This window comes from Cryptococcus neoformans, assembly GCF_000091045.1.
Source record: "Cryptococcus neoformans var. neoformans JEC21 chromosome 7 sequence".
Classification (NCBI taxonomy): Eukaryota; Fungi; Basidiomycota; class Tremellomycetes; order Tremellales; family Cryptococcaceae; genus Cryptococcus; species Cryptococcus deneoformans.
Genome location: NC_006692.1, coordinates 1,104,721 through 1,126,925, shown reverse-complemented (window position 1 = coordinate 1,126,925; position 22,205 = coordinate 1,104,721). Strand labels below are relative to the sequence as shown.

Sequence of the window (22,205 nt, the reverse complement as noted above, 5' to 3'; positions counted from 1 at the left end):
CGCAATTACAAATTCCGAACTGTCAGCTACTCCGATTATTACACCATGCATAAAAATGCATCACTATTACGACGCCACGATACATATCTGGACATTGCTCGTCCTACTCTCACGCGCTCGTCCACCCCTGCCTCGGGGCCAGAAAGAGTCCCGGATGGAAGACAGCCGTCGCCAGCAACGCCATAATCATGGGGATGCCGTCCAGCGTGTCTTGGTACGCCTCTGCAGACCCGTCAGCGTGGATAAGATACCCTGTCAAATTCTTACCGTGGGTGATAAAATATCCGTCCCATCCTTGGACCAGCTCCACGGATCGGTAGATGCCTGGGCAAGAAATCCCGTCAGCCCTGGTCTCGTATAGGAAACATGAAAGGACCCCACCTCGCACTATAATCATGATGCTGCAAATCCCCGTTCCCACCATCACCCACCGCCACCGCCGCACCACCTTTTCGCCCTTCGCCGCCCTCGCCACCGCATAACCGCCGTACATCCCTTCCTTCCCCGTCCCCGAGTCGGGCGTACTTGGAAGCATCTCCACTTCCTCACCTTCCCTTCCTCTGTAAGCCCTTCTGCGCATCGCACGTTGCATAAAATCGACTCCAAGACCAGCAAAGGCGATCATACTGACTAGTTGGAAGATGATACCTCCGACCATGATGTTGGTCGGCATTTTAGGCGTCGGCGGGTCCACGGAAGCTGCCCATCCTCCGCCGACAGCCTGGAGGATGAGGGAAATGAAGTCGCAGGTGACGAATATAATAATATACCATTTCGGACGGAGGAAGGAGTATTGCTGACCTAGGGTACTGATACTCATTCCTAAAATGGTGTAGCACCACGCTACGCTCCAGAGTAACTTTTAACCAACATTTATTCAGATAGAGGAAGAAGACCTTACCGCTGAAGAAAACTGGAGCGATGATCAGTCTAGGAAACGCGTCAGCTTGGAAAACAGCCGTCCACATATCAAAACCTACGTGATGATCTGCATCAAGAACGGCGGGTTATACAGCACATTCTGATTCGACCAGTATCTCCCCGCCCATCCTATAATTTCCACTATATCAACGACAAGAACGAAGAAAACAGCCGGTCAGCTTTCCGTCCTCTCCCCTTCTCCATTGGCCGAGACTCGGACTTACAAAGACATCCGAAAATGAGCGTCGGGAATGCAATCCAGTACTTGAACTTGACTCCTAATGCCGTATGCACGCATCCCAGTACTACGAAGAGGATGATAAAGGTAACACAAACCCAGCCGGTGGGCGTATACCCGTATGGCGAGAAGTTGAGGTAATCGTCTCCGGACATGATTCTCTTCAAGGGAAGTTGGGTTCGTGTGGGCGATGGGGGTGTTACTGTTACAAGATATGAAGTCACAGTCGATAAGTAATGGAGAAAAAGGACCGGTTCAGTCGTAGAGAACGAATGTGTGATGATCTTTCCGGGCAGCGTTGTAAGAGCGAGTGCAAGACGTGGCGTGCAACAAGAATGAGGGGATGTTTTTTGGCACTGGATTGTTTGAGAGTACATCACGTCGCGAAAGCAGGTCCTTTCTGTTTACATACGGCATAGTCCCAAATCGCACTGATGGCTTTGGGAAGTCTGGAGCGTGGTGATTGCCTTTGCTTACGTCCCGAGCTGCAAGGGGGGACTGACCTCAAACTGAGGAGCAACTGAGCAGCTGACTAGAATCCAAGGCCAAGATCGATCAGACATCAGGACGCGGACACTAATAAGAGATCAATCCATCAGACCAGAACATCAGATTCTTCCATTCCTCCGTCCCTTGATTGCCCTTGATTGGTCATGTTAAACGTAGTACGTGGAAAGCGAGCAGCGATGAGCAATAGAAAGACGTGAAAAAAACAACTCTGTGTTCGGTACAGTAACGGGAGAAATTACAAGCGAAAGGCAGGAGGAGATGAGGAATGAAACGAAAGAGAGATTAGAGAGTGGAAAAGCTCGTTGGATAGGAACAGCCATACATAATAAATAAGCTTAATCATCGTCACTACTACTGCGTGCTGCGCGTGCTGCCATCATCAGTCACCAACTGTGTGTGGATCCTATACAAACATTCCTTTTTCCCACCTGATGTGTGTCCCTTTGGGAACAGCCCTAGGCGTTAAGCAGATTTGTCTGGAGAGTAAAGGGAACGAAACGCAAGTCATAACGGTACTCCGATAATAAAGATCAGAGTTGATGATGATGATCAGATGATGGACGGATCCTGCATGCGACTTATTATGAGCAGCATGGCAGCAGTAAAAAACCACACTGTACTACAGCCCAGCACTTACAAAGTGTTCGCATAAAAACGATGAATATGTAGGGACAGATATCGAGCGTACGCTCAATTGTATGCACTAATATACACTGGAACGAAATGCAAAAAATTAGGAAACCAAAAAAAAGACAAAAAGGGAAGCCCAAGGTGGGACTCGAACCCACAATCCTCTGATAGTCACTTGCGTAACCTAGAAGTCAGAAGCCTTAACCATTAGGCCACACGGGCTTACTACTGCTGATTCACGAGGAATCATCGATTGGAATGCAAATTTTTATGTTGCCTATAGGTTATTTTGGTCGCCACTGAATCGAGTTTTTTTTTCTGGTCTTCGTTTTACTTATATTTGCATCTTGTTTTTTTAAGCCCGTCGGTACGACGCTGAAGGAATAAGCGCGGAGATAGCCGATCTTGGGCAAATATTTACCGCTCGATCTTTAGAAGCCGATCTTCATAGATAATCCATTCATTCACGTGGGGACCAACCACAGAAAAGGACGATTGCCTATTAGGATATATCCCAGGATGGTGAGAGTATCCATCCCTACCCTCCCCCCTGCTCCTCTTGTGCCGCCGAATGCCCTCACTCTCCTTCCGACCCCTCAGGCCGCATCTCATCTCGCTCGATTCTTAGAAAAGGGCAACGGCAAGACGGTCATCCTGACTGGAGCAGGCGTCAGCGTTGATAGTGGAATTAGAGCATATAGAGGTAAAGAAGGGTCGTATAGTAATCCGAATTACAAGTAAGCCATAACTGGACTCAGGAAGAGAAATAATGCTCAACATGGCCTACCAGGCCTATCTTATTCCATGAACTGGTAGAAGATACTCCTAGAGGTGAAATGTTCAGGTGAGTATCAAAACATGGTTTGTACCTGTAACTGACCGACAGAATTAACGCAGACGACGTTGTATGTTCACTTGCGTCCCACCGGTACACTCTCGCTGACTGACTTTTGATCAATGACAAATCACAGACTGGGCGCGATCTTTCTTAGGTGTTAGTGTTATATATGGTTAACCTTCTCCAAATCGAAGCTGATAAAATACACCAGTACCCTCCTGTACGAGACGCACAACCCAACCCAACACATATCTACATCGCTGCTCTCCTACATCTAGGTTTAGCGCCCAACTTGATTACTCAAAATGTTTGTAAAGCCGTCTGTTTGACCATCGAGAGGGTCTGACTACTGCTTTCGTTTAGGTCGATAATCTTCATCCCAAAGCTTACCGTCTTCTTTCCCCTAACACCAAACCACCCATCTTAGAACTCCACGGTACCCTCGCCAAAGTACATTGTATGAAACATCGTCACGAACAAAGTAGGGACGAGTATCAGGAGCAGATTTCAAGATTAAATCCCATCTGGGATGAAGCTGCCAAAGAGGCGGAGCGGACGGGAACGTGCGTCTGGCTTTAATCAGAGAATTTGCTTGAAACAAGGATGTAGTTAAACCTGACGATATTGGACAGACAACCGCGAACGAACCCCGATGGTGATGTAGACCTGAGAGGAGCGAATTATAATACATTTAATGTGCCCTCATGTCGTATATGTGAAGCAGAGGGTGAAAAACCTACCATGGTACGTCATCGTCAGGCCCTTTCGTGCCGGTGCTCATAATATCGATGCAGGTTAAACCAAACGTGGTATTCTTCGTGAGGTTATCTTGTTCATCAGCCAAAGACACCAGCTAATCAGCATGTAACATTACAGGGTGAAACTATCCCGCCGGCTGTCCGTGATGAATCATTCTCTCTCATCAATTCTGCGTCCTCCCTTCTCATCCTCGGTACATCCCTCGCCACTTATTCTGCCTTCCGCCTTGTTAAACTGGCGCTTGATCAGAAGAAGCCTGTGCTCATGATTTCTACCGGACCTTCGCGAGCGGATGGCTTGCCTGGCCTGGAGAAAATGGATCGAGTGGCTGGGGATGTACTCGGTGTATATCTTGATAGTGTTGTGAAGTGAGTTCCAAGGCTGTGTCCGTGTTCTTTGCGGGGGCGCTAACACAGTATCATAGGGGTAATCGAGGGAAGGAGTTTGATGCAGTGCGAAAGATTCTCCATACTGGGGTAATCAAGCCTATCCCTCAGGTCGATGGTCCTCGCGCTGAAGGGTAATAAAGATTTAAACAGTAGTAAACCAATAGTAATTTACTATCAGAGGTATGCTGTAGCATTTACATCTTGTACTGTGCATCATCTCAGACATGCATCATCAGACAGAAGCGCATCAAGCGTATATATATCGTAACTCAAGACCCACAGAACCGCAACTACTACGATAATAAGTGACTTATCTACTGGTTAAAAACGTGCTGTTTGTGAATTCCAAGAGAAGGAAAAAAAGTTCTATGCGAAAGAGAACGAAGCCAATTGAATTATTCTACAACGCCCCAGCTGAATATAAGGACTTCAAAATTATAACTATACACGCAATGATTTACTATACAAACACTAAATTGGAACCAATTCGCAGAGACTGCGCAATCCATTCTATATCTAATTGCTCTTCCTCAAAGCTTAAGCTGTTTCTTCACCCATATCCACATCCTCATCTCCGTGAGCGGCTTGAACCACAGGAACGTTGAACTTTCCCCCAGCAAGGACATCCATCAGCCACCCCGTCTCTTCCGGAGCAAGGGCGTCCTTGCCCTTTCGAGCTCGCTGGACAACGGGATGGCTGACGACATTCTCGATCGTAGGGCGAAGGGCAGGCTCGGCGGACATGCATGAGATTATGAGGTCACAAAGGGCTGGTGAAAGAGGAGAGAGGTCGACGACGGAGAAGTCGTTTTCGCGAAGTGCATGCCAAGGGGCGCCACCGTCGGGAACGCAAATGTTTGTGGCAATTTCAAGCACAACCAAGCCAAAGCTAGACTATGGTCAGCACTTGCCATGAGATCCATAGATTTAAACTCACCTAAAGATGTCCGCCGCCATGACAAACACACCTCTCAACATCTCCGGGGCCATATACACCCTATCACCCTCCCTTTCCAGCTTCTCCTTCCCTGTGCCCAGCATAGCAATGTTCCCGTTACCCATACCGAGTCCCGCACCCCTAAGGATCTCGACGGGCTCCACACGAGGCCAGCGGGTAGCAAGACCAAAATCACCAATCTTGAGGGAACCAGTTGAAGATATGAGAATGTTGGCAGGCTTAATGTCGAAATGAATCACGCCGTTAGAGTGGATGTGATGGATACCCTATATCATCGATGTCAACAAGGTTCGACGAGAATATTGAAAATAACTCACATCGCTTAGCTCTCGTATACACTTCCACACTCTCCCTTCATCTAGTCTCTCAACAACTCTTCCGTACTCCTCCAAGAAGAACGCCAGAGAACCCAGAGCCAACTCGGTCTGGATATAGAGTTGTCTGTTTTGTTCCCAAGCGTCCTGAAATTTGATCACGTGAGGTGAAGGTTTCCTTGAGAGAAGTCGGAGGATGTCAACTTCCTCCAAGTGTCTTAATCTGAGACTGACGTCAGATCATTATCCCCGGTATCATATAGTTACTTACCGATCCCTTGCACCATCAAACATGCCCCGAGCCTTTTTTACTGCCCATAATCCCTCCCCGTTTCTCTCCTGCACCTTTACAACAGTCGAAAACGCTCCTTTTCCCAGAGTGTCTATAGTGATAAACCTAGACTCAAAGATATCTTCTTCCTCTAACTGGTTTGCTCCCGTAGCAGGGTGAGACTGTCGGTGATTGAGAGTACGGTTGGGATTAGGTTTACGAGGCGGCATGGCAGGGAGAGACATGCGGGGCATGAGATTGGCATTGTATGATGATGGAGGCAGTGCTTTGCCGAGGGTGACTTTCGGTGAAGGTGTGGGAGTTACCACATTATGTCGGACAGCTAAAGATCTCGTCAGCGACGTAAATGAAATGATCGATGGAGATACTAACCGGCCAGCGCGTCCTTGGGTTCTTTACCTTTTGTAGGTGTCCCGTCTTCTTCTTCACTCTCGCAAACAATGTTCTCCGCACCAGCAATGCTCAACCGATCCGCTGTACTATCGGCTTTCCCTGCCATTGTCAGGGATTTCAGCTTTTGCCCTGATGAATCGCCATTTCGGACTGTAGGAGATTGTTCATCTTCCGTAGCCATTGGTGAACTCGAAGCGGTAAGCGTAAGGCGTGGTAATTCAGCTGTACCTGGCCGACGCTTCATCACACTGGGAGGAGGTTTCTTGGTCGAAGGTGGAGGCATAGTGCTCTTTGGCTTGGGCTGAAACTGCGGAAGATTGGTCTTGTTTGAGTCTTCCAGAGGCCCGCTCATTTCAACATCACCATTAAAAGATCCGGAACCGAGAGTGGGCTGTGATATCGAGTGACCCACACCGCTCTTGAAGGCCTGCTTCTTGACGGGTGTGCCTGGCATGGCTGGCTTGGCGTCGGCAGAAGGATGAACTCCAATACCAAGACCGACACCGCTTTCACCCAAAAACTCAAAGGCAGATGGAGGATTACAGGGCCAGCCGCTCTCCATCATAGGGCCCACGCCTGGAGTCTCGTCACCCATAGAAGAAGGTCGCTTGTGCATAGTCGATTGTTGAGATTGACCCTGACCGGGCTTCACAACAGATGGAGGTACAATAAGGGAGGTGGGGCGAGATGAAGAGCTATCGTCGCACATGGATATGCCCGAGTCTCGAGGCTTATACTTGTGAGTGACCGATCTTTCTTTTTGCTGCTCAAATACCTCTTGTAGAGGTCTGACGTTTTCAAAAATAGGAGGTTCAGCAGGCGAAAAGCTGGTGGCAGGAGGTGTGAGATTTGTGGTTGACAGAGATGAAAGTGATGAATTCGAATATGAGAAGTCGGGAAGAGGACCAAGATGCGGTGTTGAAGACAAGGCAAGAGATTTGGCGCCGAACGATCTACTCATCGACGTTGTAGTCCTATCTGCCGAGTTAATTCTCTTATGCGCTCGTCCTTCATGTGATCCACCAGACGCCTTGCCTTCCAAACCTGAACTCCCAAACGTTGATGCCGGACGAGTCTTTCGTACATGAGTGTTGATATGCGAATTACTTCCAAACAACGCGTCGCCATCTGTTGAAGTAGAGTGAATATGATCAAGCGAAATAGCTTTCTTCTGAATAAGGCTCGACGTCTGTGCGAGTGTCGGCGGACCCTCCCCTGTACCGGTAAGAGTACCAGCCCTTGCACGGAGGGGGTGCGATGTTGAAAGCTTGGAAATCTTTGAGCCGTCGCCAAACAACGGGGCTGGGCTTGTTCCGTCTTGCGACTTTAGCGAACGAGAAGATGGAAACAGCGGCTGAGGCGGCGGCGCAGGGCTACCATTGCCCAGTAACGGTGTTGGCGGTAAGGTCGGCGAAAATTCCTCATCCGACATCCCTGTAAGGGAATTCTTCAGAGGACTTGCCATCTTGCTTTTGGAACTACCCGTTGATAAAAACAGATTCCTCCTACTCTCATCCCTTTCCGCAGGATTTGACCCCACCGCGCCTGGTCTTAAGCTTCTACTTTGTCCTGGCACTCTCCTGATGGGCGAATCATCCACAAGTCTTAACCTCGCTGTTGCACTTGACATTCCACATGCTGGTGTTGGGCTTTCTTCGGGGGTTTCAGGAGTAGATGAAGAGGATTGGTGATAATTTTCAAATGCCATGGCATGCGGTTTAAGAGAGGTAAATCGGGACGGCGTTGGTGACGTAGGAGGAATAGCGGATTGCTTGGCGCCAGCGCCTGCTAAAGGTGAAGAATCGGTTCGCACGGGGGAGATCATAACAAAATCTTCATCCCGATGTTTGGGTGATGGCGAAGGCGACAATTTGTGTTTACCCTTGCTTGATGGGAAAGGGGATTTGAATGACGAGACAGTGAACGGGTTTGGGATTGGGCTTTGCGCCACCGGTCCTCGAGGTGCACTTGACGATCCCTCGGCGCTCGATGAAGTGTTCGTACTTGAGGAGGACGAAGATGTTGAAGACTTGCCGAAGGATGGGGCGCCAAACCACGTCGTCGGTTTGTTAAGCCCCTTGGCACGGGGTAGGCGGAAAGAGCTGCCAGATGTTTGTTGCGAGGTGGATGATTTTGAAGTCATTATGAGTGCCGAATAAAAGAGTGTGGGAATGACTGCTGAATATAAAGTGCTCGTAAGATGTGGCGGAGACAGCGGTGTGAGAATAAGTTGCAGGCGGGCGATCGTGATGTTTGACGATTTCTACACAACGCGTCGTGGCTCCAAAGTTTCCGCTGCGCCGTCTGTCCCTCATGCATCCGCTTGTTTTCTCAGCGTTTTGGGTGGCCTCTTGCTCGGCAATATGCGTTATATATGTAGATGGACTGGATGCTGTACTTGCTGGTGTTTATACTTGTAGGAGAGAGAAAGAATAAAAATAAATAAATAAAATAGACGTGCACAGGAGGTGGTGTTTGCTCAAACGAGACAAAGGTCAGACACGTCAATCCAGGAGGTACGTAAATAAGGTTTCTAACACCTCACTTTTCTTTTTTTACTCTGCCACAATTCCCCTGCGTTTCGGCATTATTTTACTGGCCTCCACCCACCACCCGACGCGACGCGTTGATAAACAAAAGAAGTCAAGCGCGGTAATCTGTGGCTGTGATCTGAGAATTTCGTTGTAGAGGACGGCTGCAGAAGGACACAAAAGAGAAAAAGTACATGCTACGATGCAATGCTAAGTTACGCACAGAGAAAAATTAGAATCAAATGTTATACGAACAAGCAGTGACTTTCAGAAACAGATATACAAAAGGTACTCATAAGATTAAAACGGCGTCACTTATTGATAGGAACGGAAACGAGGGAAAATGTATGTATGAAAAATGATGAAAGAAACTATGCGCTAGATTCTTTCCAGAGGATCGTATGATGTTGCCGGAATTGACCGTGAAAGGTGTATTCAGTGATAACAAATGGGCCGGACAAGACCTGAAGGGAACGTTGTTCATCAGCAACCAGCAGTGTTGAGGCATCCATAAGCATGAAAGAAGCTTACCGTCAAATCGGTTATAAACTTGACCTTATGCCATCATTCTCGTCTGAGCCGGAGTATCTCCTACTTCTCTCCCTCAAAAAAACACTGGCTTCTGGGACGGCAGCCTTCTTCCGACCAGGCTTTATCTTGCCACTGGCGAGCGGCACAGTCTGCGGAGCCTCAACCACCTCCTCTGGCTGAAGAGCAGACTTTTTGGAAGGGGGAGAATGAGACTTGGCTCGTGTGCCGTGGGAATTGGTTGGTGACATATGGGTGTTGGATTGAGAAGCTGGAGATTTTTTTACCTTTCCATTCTTGGTTGCCTTGATGCCTGATGCAGGAGTCTCAGAGGGCACAGGAGTACCAACGCTAGGAGTGTTATTTGCGGCAATCTCCTCGCTACTCTTGGGGACGTAGACTTCGCCCTTGGCACCGGCCTTCATTTCCTTGACCAACTCCTGCATCCTCGTGATCCCTTCTTTCCTAGCCTTCTTCTCATCCTTGTTCATCTTCTTCACTTTCGCCAGTCTCTCATCCCTAATCTCCTCTTCCCTAGAAGGCTTCGCTGCTCTATGGTTTCCCCAGTCTGAAGTCGGGGAATAGGGATGCAAATACTGCTGTTCGCCATTGGCCAAACCCGCAGAATGTGTCGGCTTTACCGTCGACTGGTCTACCGACGGATCATAGGCTGCACACCTCTCCAAGATTGGTCTGAAGAGGGGTTTGATCGTCACACACCTTGTCTTGGGGGAGGGACCATTTGCCACCGTGGCGGCTTTTCGTTTCCGGTTTTGTGCGGATTGGAAAGACACGTCAGTCTGGGGTGTTTGAACACCCGCGTCGCTGGGAGTGGTAGATGATGAGCTGATAAGTGGGGAAGGGGGGATGGCGGTGGATGTGACAGGGAGAGGCCGGTCGAGGATGATGCGTGGGGTGACACGGGTGTGGGATTTGGCGCCGCCCGGGTGGCCGAAGGAGGGTGGATAGAGAAAACGGATCGCTATGGGAGGCATTATGGGTAACCTGAGTGGTGGTAGCGTATGCACTCGAAGAGTGGGAACACCGGCGGTGGGTAATAAGATAAGCAGCAGGTAAAGAGTGATGGGAATATGAGTGTGAACTGCAATGCGGATTCATGAGCACTCTGCTCTGAATTTGACAAGGTTGCGATGGGGAAAGTGGAGGTTACAGGCGGCGGAAGCTGAACTCACAAGGGCTTTTTTTTAATCAAAGAATGCTGTGGTCTGGAAGTGATCGTTCTTGGCCTCCAAAGTTTATTCTCAATTCGGAGAGCTCTGGTAGGGCACAACACAGGAGAAGATGTAAATGTGGCATAGCCATGCATCAAACAAACAACCGCTGCTTCCTAGGCTTGCTGGCTGCCTCATCGGGCATCTGCTTGTCTTCGTTGCTCACTTTCTCAAAATGTGTTCCGGACATATAAATAAATGACGATTCGGCACTCGGCAATGTAAAACCGCCTCACAATGCTAGGCACGCGTTACGTAACTACAAGTTTGATCCACGTCCGATAACGGACGTTGCAATTGATCTTTTGATCTTTCGTTGCCGCGCTACCGCGCACTGCATGCATGCCCATGATGTGGGCGTACGTACTCGCTGGACATCATTTTTCGATGGTTTTGTTTATTATGATTCTTCACTACCATACCAGGGTCTGGGATGGTCCAGACAGATACGGGCAACAGCTCATGGATCTATGTGCATCACTGGACATCTGATTAACCACCTGGCTTTCTCCTCTACAAAACTACAAAGCTGGTGGTGCTGGTTAAGAAGGTCTGGTGTACCTGAACTGGGCGGAGCAGTTGGTCAACAACAGAAGGCAGGTGGAATGGATGTGAGGTAGGTATGTGGGCTTTAATACCAAGAGTATCCATCTTCACAAGTCCCACTACTGTGCAACATCCCTGCTATATAACCAAAAAGCCCCTTCGCCTCACCTTCCCGGACCCGCTCGTCTAGATCTGATTTCATTGGATCTCCAGAATACCGATCTATGGCAGCCGCTACTTCGCAATTTATTTGAAGATTGTACGCCGAACAAGCCATAGATTGACGGTTCATTTGGTATCTAAACCCATATTCCAAGCACAGGAATCATTAATAAAATTGCTCATGGAGCAACAACTTCCCTGTTGTTGGCTATTATCTTACTTTCAAAACACCTTTTACGGCAGACACTAACGGGATCTGATCCAATTCGATCCAGTAGTAGCACCTACCGGCAACGTTGCCAAGCGCCTCTTGTCGTTAGTTATTGCCCGCTCCCGTCCTTTTTTTCATTAAGAATCAGGTTGTGTAATCTTGATCATCTTCTAGCAGAGAAGAGACGAGGGTCGATTTGATTGCCGCTGTAACGGCGTTATTGGGGAATGAAGCAAGCTTTTGCTGGCAGCCGAAAGGTGGTGCTAGTCATCGGCCCGTCCACTACGCGTACTATCCATTTATGCGAGAGAGGAATGACTGAATGAGCCCCTTCTTGCGCAGGTAGTAGTAGATAGGTATAATTATGTTGTTTATAGTAGCAACGAAACTGTTGTAGGTACATTATCATTTGTTACGGCTGATCAATCAAACAATCAAAAGCAAGGAATGAACAATGAAGAGATGCCACGCACGACGTAACTGACCACATCAGCGCCGGCACCGTTTAACAATTGGTGCTGCTTCTAACAACCCAAGATAGTCTGAAAACTAAGTGGACCTCCCTACCGTTACCACCTTCGAGGCATTCATAAACTCTAGTCTGAGGTTTCTGTATGAATCTTTCGCTCGTTGCTACTAACTTGCGTGTAAGTGGAAAGCTGTAATGCTTTGATGTACATCTATATAGTCCTCGTACTACGTACGGCGGATGATGTCCCCTCCTTGTTCGCTGTTCGTTGCTTGCCGACGATGATGCCACCACCTCCACTTCGGTGTCGGCAATATCCGCTCCAATGACAACATCTTCTTCCTTCTGCATCGACCTCGGCGACCACAGCACCTTCGAGGGCTCAACTCTTCACCTATACTTCAATATCAGCGATAAATTGGAATAAGTCTCACCAGGAGGGTATAAAGATGCTGTACATAGCATCTGTAAGTCATCATACCTTTTCTGGATCCAATATAGACTCACACATCTTCTAGGCTCTCACCCCGACCCCGATCTTGGGTAGTCTCCGTACAACATCGCTTACTGATAATCACACATCTCTCGTTGTCGCCAAACCGAATAAAATTGAAGCATGGGACGTAACAGAAAATGGTCTGGTATGGAGGTCGGAAATAGAGGTCTGGGGTACGGTAGTAGGAATTGACCAAGTCTCAATCGAGGTATGCGGGTTGATAAGTAGATTATCTTGAGAGTGCTAATGTGGTATTTATAAAGGATTCCCGGCCTCATGTCTTAATTTTGCTTGCACCTCCCCAAGCTCATCTCCTATTGGTAACCTTTGACATCACTACCGGCAAGCTCATAATTACATCCTCCACATCTCTTACACCACCAACTCCGACGCTTAGGCAAGCAGAATTCTTCACAGGGGTTGTGGCCCAGGAACGAGTTGCACTCGTCAGCTTGTGGATAGGTGTGCTGTCATGTCTTGAGATAGAGCTTGATAAGGGTTCAAGCGGTAAGAAAAAAAGAAGCAGTACAATACCGACCCCCGAAGGCGAAACAAGATTAAAAATTAAGGACAATTTCAACATCAAGTAAGTAGTCAACAACCGATTGTTAATGACTTACATCTGACGTTTATTAGTATCCGAGAGCATAACCTTTTGCATCTGAGTTTCCTTCCAGCCACCCTAAACGGACCTGTAGTAACTCTCGTTTGGTTGTCTGCGAGCAATGAGCTTCGCTTGCAAGCTCGTTCCCTTTCCCTCTCTGCTCATTCATTCAATCCACTCTCAAAATCGGTAGATCTGGTATCCCCTACAAGCCGACAGTCCATATCCGAAGACTCGGACTTTAACGCAGTGCCATTCTCTTGCCCCGCCGCCAGGCGTGTCGTCCCCATACCTTCCGAATTGCCCAACGGGCAGCGAACACTTCTGGTAATTGGCGACGAGCATTCGGTTCTTTATACTCTCGGCGAAAATAGCCCTCAGTCACCAAAGGCCGTGCGACGCATGTCTGCTGTCTCCGTCCCAGCCTCTTCTCCTCGCGCAAACGCTCGTCGAAGCCCTCAGACAGAGTTGAGCAGTGGCAACGCCAAACGCCGAAAATCCAGCATGGGTACCAAAACTGTGGATAATCAGAACGAAGAATTGCAATGGGATCTTCGCCCTGTATGGAGAAGCCGGCAAGGTTTCGGAACTGTAATAGCTGCGACCGTGATCGAAGATCATGGAAGTGGGGCGAGCGTGGTAATTGGAGATGAGTATGGAGCTTTTACAGCGTTCGGATGGGAGTTTGAGAAGGGTTTGGGGGCTGGAACCGACGGAAGAGTAAGAGTATTGAGAACTTATCTTGGTGCATCTTCCCCACCCTCCTCTATAACTTACCTCGACTCTTCACATTTATTTGTATCGTCCGCCGTAGCAGACTCTGTCCTCCTTCGCCTCCCAAAGGTGGAATCCTCGTCAAGCGTTTCGTCAGGCAAGGGTAAAGGCCGTGCAGTAACTAGTCCTATCGGAGATCAAGCGGATAAGTGGGAAGTTTTGTATGAGATTGGGAAAGACAGAAACGATACAGATGGGGGCCCAGAGATACTTGAAAGGTGGATGAATATCGCCCCTGTGAAAGATTTATGTGTTGTGAAAGACGAGGGTGGAAATCTGGTGAGCTCCTTCCTTCGCCCCTGTTAATAAAAATCTGATTGGTCGCAGTCACACCTAGTTTTGGCTTCTGGTGCCTCCGAAAGTAATTCCCTACGAGTCGTCCGTAGCGGCGTTGGTCTTGAAGAACTCGTTACCATTCAAGGCCTTCATGACGTTCAGAAGATGTGGCCGTTGACGGATTCTACTGCAATTCCGCGTCTACTTCTTTCCACTTCTACTTCCACAATACTCCTTCAACTCCAGCCGGAGATCTCGGCCATCCCCATTACCGACGTAATCTTCAACTCGGAAACTTTGGCTGCTGGAATCCTGCCTGGCGCCGAGCTTTTGGCTCAGGTCACTCCGCGTGGTCTTTCCTTATGGTCTGACTTGAGTGTTGGCCAGCTTGAAGCACAAGTGGAGGTTGATAAGGAGACGGAGATAGTTTGTGCACAAGTGACTGCAGATTGGGCTGTCGTGGCTAAGAAGGGAGGAAGCCTTGTAGTTTTCCATGTGTCAAACACAGGCTTCAGTCCTCAAGGGTGAGTGCTCAAGTCTCTTTGGCTTACAACCTAGCTGACTTGCAAATAGGACTATTGACGTGAAAGAAGAAGTGTCAGCTGTTGCCATTTCCAGCAGCTCCGGTTCTTCATCTCCCATCATCGTCATATCTACATGGATGGCCAAGACTTTTGTATATACGCTCTCTCAGATTTCCAATGGGGTGGATGGTCTATCTATCCAAAGCGAATCATCTGCCACTTCTCTTCAACTACGTTCGCACCCATTCTATCCGGCGGGTATACAACTTCTTTCAGGTTTGGACAACGGGTTGCTTCATATTTACGATCTAAACACCAGTGACAGCGGCGAAGCAGAAGGATTGATGGTCAAATCTTCGAAAACCACCTCCTTGGGACTGCGGCCATTGGTTCTACACCCTTGTGAAAGCACTCACGGAGACGAGAAGGTTATTAGTGTTGGCTTGACAGAGAGGATGAGTGTAATCTTTGAGTCGAAAGATAGAATTGAGTTTTCTTCTGTCAATATAAAGGTAAGTGTCCAAATATTAGAACATTGTGAATTCCGACTGACAGATAAAACTAGAATGTCATGGCCGCTACTTCGGTGGATACTTCATCAGGTCCAGTTTTTGCTCTCTTCTCCCGCACTTCAGGACTGTCCTTGGTGAAAGTCAATTCTTTGAAGAAGCTCCATGTACAAACATGCGATACTGGCAATGAATCCATCTCCAAGCTGACCTATATGGACGAGTACAAGGCTATCGCATGTGGGTCGACAAGAAGGACTCAACTCAGAGATGGCGATGTGGAGGAAGAAAACTTTGTGCAAATCCGAGATGGAACAAGTCTTGAACGTACGTAACTTATGTCTTCTGGGATCGTCTTGAATTGACATTATTTCGTAGCACTATCGAGTTTCTCCCTCCGAGGACGCGAGCTAGTCACATCCCTCCGATCTGTATTCCTCACCGGTCGCATTTATCTCGCTGTCGGCACAGCATTTTTACCTGCAGATGATGGCGAAGATTCATCCTGGGATGAAGGTAACCTTGCCGTAGTCAGAGAGGGTAGGGTTTTGCTCCTCGAATTCAAAGAAGGTGATGCAGGAGGCGGGTGGGATATCAAAATCAAAGCAGAACTAGCTACGGTGGGTGCTGTTTATGCCCTAGAGGAGATCCATGGTTTCTTGGCTGTTGCAGCGGGGAGCAAGGTACGTTCAAAGCCACGGTTTCCACTGCCCTGATAATCATATCTCCTAACTCCTTGTAGCTTACAATCCACCGCCTGGATCATAACCCCGTTGAACTGGAAGAAACATCCTCTTGGGCTTCTGCCTACGTCATTTCCTCACTTTCTGTCTTACCACCTAGTCACATCCGCCCAGAGGGCGCTCTCATCGTAGGCGACGGCATGCGTAGCGTTATCGTGCTTAATGTCGACGAGGGTGATGGTATGATCTATGATGACGAAAGGAACATGGCTACACATGGTGTGACAGCCTTGGGTTTGTTGAAAGATAAGGGAGATGGCGTTGTCATCAGCGATGTGCGTCCTTGCAAGGCCCAGGTTAACGATGTGAAGGGTACTAATTAATTATAAAGGCATATTCGAATCTCCTGACATATAGGCTGAATCAGAAGCTTGAAAGGGCGGCGACCTTCGGGCTGCATGAGGAAGTCACTCGTTTCCAAAGTGGTAAGTTTGGCCTTTGACATGTGTCGGCTATGAGTACTTATGCCAAACCGTATAGGCTCCCTTGTCCCGACAACCACCGCTCCTGAAATCATCATTCCCGATGTCCTATTCGCTACTCGTGAGGGCCGTCTCGGTATCATCGGCGAGCTTGGTACCAGGTCTTCGAGAACCCTGGACGATCTCCAGCGTAATATGAGCAAAATTTGGAAAGGTCCAGGAGAGGTCGGGTGGAGTAACTGGAGGAGAGCGGGGTCTAATCTTGTGGGCAAAGATACTGCAGGATTTGTTGACGGAGACTTGTGAGTTGTCCGCTGTGATCGTCACATTGAATAGAAAAAGCTGAAGATGAACCAAGTGTGCAAAAGTTCCTCGACACGGAATTCTTTGATGACGAGCGCGCACAGGAAATCATTCAAGGAACATCGTCCCACGAACATGTCAGATTAGGAAAGGAAGAGGCATCGCGAGCCGACGTTGTACGCTTTTTGGAGGCTACCGCTGGTATGCACTAGGCGAGACGTGTGGAGACGAAAAGGTTGTAATGTGTTTTTAGAAGGGATTACCATAAATCATTATCTATGTATTGCTCGTTAAACGGCTTTCTGCTAGATCTAATAATGGTCTAGCAAAATCTTCCCATGAGATATGATCAATTAACAGCTCTCTTTCTACGTCACCCCCTCTCCACCACACTGCCCAGCCATAATCTTCTCCTATGTCACCTACTCTCCATTCCCACCCTCTTTCATCTACGTCTCTGCCATCCACCCTGATGCTCTCCACCTTACCAGCACCTGCTGATAATTCGACTTCTATCCTTTCTAGTCCGAAAGTAATACCCTCGCCTATAGCTTTTGTATATGCTTCCTTGACTGACCAAAGCTTGGTTAGTCGTAATGAACGATCTCTGAGACTCAGGGGCATAGCAAGGGACTGCTTTTCGAGCAGCGTGAGCTGATCGGATATCCCCTCTTGCGTTGGAAATGGGTCCTCTGGGTGTTTCATGATATCTATGCCGACACATGCTAAAGGTGAATGTGAACGGAGTGTGGTAAATAGAATATAGGAGCCTTCGTGTGTGTTGTTGAACTCTAGACGAGGCTCGAGGTTGGGTGTGGACTAAGTGGTGTCAGGGTATTGCCACGAAGTGAGAGACATTACACACTAGAGTAGGTTTACCCTTAGCCTTTCTACCAAATGTAGGTAGTTCCCCTGGAGGCAAAAGTCCGTTGGTATGCAGATACCAAGTCACGGTGAGCCGAGCCACTAACGATCCTATAGCAATATGTTTTGTCAGCGAATAATTAGAGCCTAATATAACGAAAGAAGCTCACGAAGGGCATCGTCATGTAGCCGAAATCGCTTCAGACGCTCTCGTCCAGGCAGATCAATCAGACTTGTTAGTTTATCAAATGTCTATGGCGCGTGCGAGTCAGAGATGTTCCAGAAGACGAGGAGAGCAGCAGCCATTACACGCTTACTTCCTTATCTACTGGTTCTGAAGGTATTTTGATGGCAGACAGACGTATTGTATTGTACATTGCAGGTGTTTTCGTCTGTTGCACGGGTGCTGCGGCTCTAGTATCAAGGCAGAGAGTCAAAAAGTCAGATGTGATGCCTGGAGAAGAGTGGGATGTCGTTGCTAGTTTGGCGGGGCACCGCGGTTCGCGTTCGACACTTCGCACAACGAACTACAAGTGGAACGTTGATTTCTTTTCTCCGCCCATACTTCATCTTTCAAGCTTGCAAGGTAACCCATGGTTCCATCTTAACAAGTATAATAAGTATAATAGTCAACAGATCAATACTTCATTATGGACGAGGATTTTGAGGATCTGCTGCGAGACGAAGACGGTGAGTCCTACCCACTGAAGCCGTGGACATTCCTGCTGCTATCTCGTAGAAACCCGTATTGACAGGATCACCTTTTGCAGAGCCCGAATACGAGGTATGCAATCTTCAACGCCAGTATGTTCCATTAGTAAGAAGAACTGACCATATGTAGCTTGAGGCTTCGGCGTCTGCAAGCATCCGGCCTAAGCAGACGCCTCCTTCAGAGAACGAGATTAGACTGTGCCGGCGAGTGCTTGAACTTGAGGAGGAACGGAACTCCTTGGCGGTTAGTGATCCTTGTACTTTGTTTCTCCCCGCTCTTGCTAAGTCGTACAGGCTGAGCTTTCTGCTCTCAAAGCCCGTTTCCCAACACATAGCAATCCAACTATTCCTATTGCCGATCCCTCCTCAAGCTCATCCATATCCCAACCTGACCAGCCTATAGAGATACCCACACCGCTCCTGCCTCTACTAGGCATACTTCGGACACACATTGCTGAGTTGACAAGAGACAACTATGCGTTACGATACACCTTTATGGGACAAGCTTTACCCAGACGAGGATCAATCACTCAAACCCCGACTCCGGTCTTTTCGCCCATATCATCTTTGCCTCCACAAGAGAACAATATCGATATTGAGATGGCTGCTACAACTGGTGATTCTGGACCTAGTACAGTAGGCCTTGCACCGCCTTCAGGATCTGGCACTGCGCAAACTAGGGTAGGGGCAGGCGGTCTGGATTTGGAAAGAGTGGTTGAAAGAGTGAAACAGCTTGTGATAGAGAATGAAGAGCTGGGTGAGATGTTGCTTCAGTTAGGGCAAAGGGGTGACGAGGAAGAATGGAAGAAGACTTTGGATGGTAGGTCGTGCGGTATTGAATTCTTCTTCTTTACTAACAGTATTTAGATTCAAAAGCAATCATTGAATCTTTGGAGTAAGTTTCAGTTTCCCATAGCGTAGCTTGCAAGTCAACAACAAATGCTCGTCCGTCCTTGTAGCTCCGACCTATCGCATCACCTGTCTGTCGTCGAATCAACCCGTTCAGAGTTGAAAGCGTATAAAAGCCATTTCGGTCCACTTCCACAAAATGTGTCAGACCGTACAACTCCCTCTGCCGCATCCACAACTCGAGGCCAACCCGCCTCTGTCGGACGAGGCAGCTTACAAGATAGGTTAAATCGGGGCCTTGGCGGAGATAGGGGTGGTTTCCACGGAAAGGCGTTGAAAGCCGGTTCTACCAATGCTGTAGGGTCAGATAACTCCGCTAATGTGCAAACGCCTGTGCAAACCCAAGGAGATATGCGAGGTGGACCCCATCAAGGTCTTCCCCGTACAGCAGGAACAAGGAGACCATTGAACGGAAGTGGGAATAGCAATGGGGGGAGTGGCCCGTTCCAAGGACATGTAAGAGGAGGTAGCTTTGGCCAGGGACAAGGTGCCAGGCTTGATGAGAGGGACTTTAAGAGAAGAAGATGAGAGACATAAGATGGACATACACCTGCACATGTTTCTTGGATAACCAGTTGTAAATGTAGCTAAGCATTAGAGCAATGTTCATTAGATCTGAAATGGGGCATTTTGTGTCCCCTTCGTAATTTACGATGCAAGATGAAGTAAAATAGGTGCAACAAGCTCATGACATGACTAACAATGGACGAACAATGTCCTCATAGATCTCTATCTTGTCCTATACTTCCGACCCATCTACGAAACGAAGTGGCCAATTCTCCTAACTTCCGTCTCTCCAGAGTCTGCAGACACATTTCTAAACACCCTTTACAATTCCCCTTTAATTTCTCCCATATTCTAGCACCAATACGTTCCATATTCGTCAAGCTAAACGCTGGCGGCGGGGCCACTGGAGAAGGGACGTGTTTCTTCCGGGCAGATTTTAGAGCTTTGGCTCTGGAAGCTTCGGTCTCAGCCTTTTGGGTGGCAGCATAGATTTGTCTGAACTGCTCCACAGACGCCAAGCTTTCACTGATACGATGAAGGGTGTTGAAAAGAGCAACGACTTCGGAGCGTTGGAGAAGATCAGGGTTAACTTTAGGGCTGTCATGAAGATTAGCTAGGTTATTGGAACAACCGAGAGAGGACTTACTCGAGAGCCCTGTCGTCAAGCTCAAAAAGGATCTTCAAAGCTGTTCCGATACCAGAGACTTGAAGTTTACCCCATAAGCGACATTTATCGCATCCTACGCAATCCATAATGCGTGAAACATTACGGAAATGAGATTTGAATTGCTCCTTTAGGATCTATTTCAAAAGTTAGGGACCAACCTGTATCAAGAGAGGGATGTCACTTACCCCGGAGTCTTCACCAGCAAAGAAATCAGCCTCGTCAAAGCCCTTCTCCATACTCTGTCCACCAGCCAAAGAAAGGACTTCTCCTAAACGAGCCTTTGCCTTCTTATCACCCTCTTTCAGCAGACCGGCTGGCGATGTACTGATGTCGTAGGCTTCCAAATACGGAGCAGCTCTCGCGACAGCTCGAAGGAGCAGAACAGCGTTGAAATATACGTTGGACAGGCGTTCGGGATGGGTAGCAAGACGAGAGATGAAACATTCAAGGTTAGGCGCCCATTTGCCGGTGGTTTGATCAAGATAGTCGGCGCAAATATGAATAGAAATAGAAGCATGAAGACCTACAAGCGTCTAATGAGTTTACCGTTGACAACCTCTGAAAAGTGTAACTTACCAGAGATGACTCGATAGTAGATCTTCTTTTCCTCACACATCTCCTCCCCGTTAAGTGGTGCCTTTACCATTTCTGTTCCCCATCCTTCGCTCAGCTTGGAGAAGCCCCATCCAGGAGCAGCATTGATGCCTCTTGACGGCTTGCTTACACCTCCAGCTCCTACCACAGCAGACGCCAGCTCACTTTTCCCCTTGCTTCCCAAACCCGATATGCCAACGGAAGCTTTAGACATTTCGGAAAGGGATGCCTCCGAAAGACCGAAGCAGTTCTCTTCGTAGATTGCTCTCCAAACATTGTGAGCAGAGTCACCAGCATAACCGGTAAATCTCTCAGGATTCAGAGTTAAGTCTACATACTGGCCATCTACAATGGATATTAGATGTGATGCACGACTCTCATAATAATCGATCAAAAACGTACTGGCATCCGCATCGTCCTCGACATAACAGAAATCTTGTTCTTTAAAGTAGCAGCTGGACACACCGTCACTCTTTTGATGTCGATCACGTTAGCCAGGTTTTTATAGGCTCGTAATTACTCACCTCCGATGATACTTTGACCTCTGACAATGCTCTTGCTCGCCATTTTTCGGGTATCTCATTCTATCCCAAGCTGTCAACATACTACCAAACAAACCACACGGAAAGACGCACCTCATCCATCTCTTCAACTCCACAGTTTCTGTTCATACAAAACCCATTTTCGTACCAAAACGGACATTCTTTATATAGGTCAACTTTGTAATGTTTGAAGAAAGGTGTTTCCACAAGCTCATGTAAAACTGGGAACAATTGCTGGTTAAGGGACTCTACTGTCTCATAAAGACAGTGCGTTGATTCAATGGGACCAGAGGGCTACGGATAACCTATGTCAGCTATTGGAACCAAATACTGGTCTAGAAACAAGTGGGGCTTACAGAACAGTAGCCCTCCGATTTGCCCTCTAGCACATTACGAGCCACTCTACTATCAGGCTTTTGTTTGAGAGCAAAAGCAGCTTTGCTGCTGCTCCCTAAACCGTCTAGTTGTGCTGATACTGCAGCGACCAAACTGAATACTGCCAGTTTCGCGGTGAGACGCATAACGGCGGAGTCGTGTTCCCGTAGCGAACGACGCCTCGATCTTCCTTCCGACCTGCGGACGTTGTATTTCAGTGAGTGTTCAGGAATCAGGAGTGGAACTGGTTGAAAAGATGATGTGATCGTGGACGTTCTCTAATTTGTGGCAAAAGCAAAAACCAATACCTTCGCCACGGTGTCCATCTACGTGTCCGAGAACTTTCCAGGTGGAGGCCAGCACCGGTCTCCTGCATGGCCATCGGCTCAAGTCGCGGGCTTACAAATATATAATTGCGATTTCGCGCGAGTTTTTCCTACTCAAAGAGGCTCAAATAGCAACCC

The 22,205-nt window shown here is 48.1% G+C and overlaps 8 protein-coding genes and 1 non-coding gene across 9 annotated transcripts; 3 read left to right on the top strand and 6 right to left on the bottom strand.

Moving 5' to 3' along the window:
• Positions 1 to 33: 33 nt before the first annotated feature.
• On the bottom strand, positions 34 to 1,921 carry CNG03985 (hypothetical protein). Its single transcript, XM_024658651.1, has 6 exons — positions 1,146 to 1,921; positions 981 to 1,062; positions 902 to 930; positions 382 to 843; positions 268 to 324; positions 34 to 222 (listed from the first exon to the last, which is right to left on the bottom strand). Exons 1-6 carry the CDS (start codon positions 1,534 to 1,536, stop codon positions 110 to 112), a joined length of 1,134 nt encoding a protein of 377 aa, XP_024514570.1. The 5' UTR covers positions 1,537 to 1,921; the 3' UTR covers positions 34 to 109.
• A 511-nt stretch (positions 1,922 to 2,432) lies between these two features.
• CNG03980 lies at positions 2,433 to 2,521 on the bottom strand. Its single transcript has one exon. It is a non-coding gene; the product is annotated as a tRNA-Arg (tRNA).
• A 265-nt stretch (positions 2,522 to 2,786) lies between these two features.
• CNG03970 (conserved hypothetical protein) lies at positions 2,787 to 4,533 on the top strand. Its single transcript, XM_024657592.1, has 10 exons — positions 2,787 to 3,036; positions 3,090 to 3,143; positions 3,197 to 3,204; positions 3,271 to 3,293; positions 3,349 to 3,444; positions 3,501 to 3,700; positions 3,770 to 3,881; positions 3,932 to 3,955; positions 4,014 to 4,264; positions 4,321 to 4,533. Exons 1-10 carry the CDS (start codon positions 2,819 to 2,821, stop codon positions 4,418 to 4,420), a joined length of 1,086 nt encoding a protein of 361 aa, XP_024513266.1. The 5' UTR covers positions 2,787 to 2,818; the 3' UTR covers positions 4,421 to 4,533.
• CNG03960 (MYT1 kinase, putative) lies at positions 4,497 to 8,660 on the bottom strand. The gene is made up of 5 exons (XM_572122.1): positions 6,222 to 8,660; positions 5,829 to 6,171; positions 5,561 to 5,780; positions 5,223 to 5,509; positions 4,497 to 5,174 (listed from the first exon to the last, which is right to left on the bottom strand). Exons 1-5 carry the CDS (start codon positions 8,383 to 8,385, stop codon positions 4,823 to 4,825), a joined length of 3,366 nt encoding a protein of 1,121 aa, XP_572122.1. The 5' UTR covers positions 8,386 to 8,660; the 3' UTR covers positions 4,497 to 4,822.
• Positions 8,661 to 8,949: 289 nt separating this feature from the next.
• On the bottom strand, positions 8,950 to 10,590 carry CNG03950 (hypothetical protein). Its single transcript, XM_024657591.1, has 3 exons — positions 10,495 to 10,590; positions 9,305 to 10,403; positions 8,950 to 9,237 (listed from the first exon to the last, which is right to left on the bottom strand). The coding sequence occupies exon 2, from the start codon at positions 10,294 to 10,296 to the stop codon at positions 9,316 to 9,318; it is 981 nt and encodes a 326-aa protein (XP_024513265.1). The 5' UTR covers positions 10,297 to 10,403; positions 10,495 to 10,590; the 3' UTR covers positions 8,950 to 9,237; positions 9,305 to 9,315.
• Positions 10,591 to 12,286: 1,696 nt separating this feature from the next.
• Positions 12,287 to 16,869, top strand: CNG03940 (conserved hypothetical protein). The gene is made up of 12 exons (XM_572116.2): positions 12,287 to 12,388; positions 12,440 to 12,625; positions 12,681 to 13,003; positions 13,054 to 14,074; positions 14,123 to 14,595; positions 14,645 to 15,107; positions 15,161 to 15,431; positions 15,483 to 15,787; positions 15,847 to 16,122; positions 16,179 to 16,272; positions 16,328 to 16,571; positions 16,628 to 16,869. The coding sequence occupies exons 1-12, from the start codon at positions 12,371 to 12,373 to the stop codon at positions 16,782 to 16,784; spliced, it is 3,831 nt and encodes a 1,276-aa protein (XP_572116.1). The 5' UTR covers positions 12,287 to 12,370; the 3' UTR covers positions 16,785 to 16,869.
• CNG03935 (hypothetical protein) lies at positions 16,819 to 17,851 on the bottom strand. Its single transcript, XM_024658650.1, has 4 exons — positions 17,754 to 17,851; positions 17,607 to 17,688; positions 17,438 to 17,547; positions 16,819 to 17,391 (listed from the first exon to the last, which is right to left on the bottom strand). The coding sequence occupies exons 1-4, from the start codon at positions 17,811 to 17,813 to the stop codon at positions 16,849 to 16,851; spliced, it is 795 nt and encodes a 264-aa protein (XP_024514569.1). The 5' UTR covers positions 17,814 to 17,851; the 3' UTR covers positions 16,819 to 16,848.
• An 83-nt stretch (positions 17,852 to 17,934) lies between these two features.
• CNG03930 (expressed protein) lies at positions 17,935 to 19,733 on the top strand. Its single transcript, XM_572113.2, has 6 exons — positions 17,935 to 18,126; positions 18,207 to 18,220; positions 18,278 to 18,391; positions 18,442 to 18,967; positions 19,015 to 19,042; positions 19,107 to 19,733. Exons 1-6 carry the CDS (start codon positions 18,087 to 18,089, stop codon positions 19,582 to 19,584), a joined length of 1,200 nt encoding a protein of 399 aa, XP_572113.1. The 5' UTR covers positions 17,935 to 18,086; the 3' UTR covers positions 19,585 to 19,733.
• On the bottom strand, positions 19,699 to 22,033 carry CNG03920 (conserved hypothetical protein). Its single transcript, XM_572111.2, has 8 exons — positions 21,723 to 22,033; positions 21,460 to 21,660; positions 21,349 to 21,408; positions 21,227 to 21,296; positions 20,807 to 21,169; positions 20,416 to 20,753; positions 20,210 to 20,364; positions 19,699 to 20,160 (listed from the first exon to the last, which is right to left on the bottom strand). Exons 1-8 carry the CDS (start codon positions 21,885 to 21,887, stop codon positions 19,776 to 19,778), a joined length of 1,737 nt encoding a protein of 578 aa, XP_572111.1. The 5' UTR covers positions 21,888 to 22,033; the 3' UTR covers positions 19,699 to 19,775.
• Between the last annotated feature and the right edge of the window lie 172 nt (positions 22,034 to 22,205).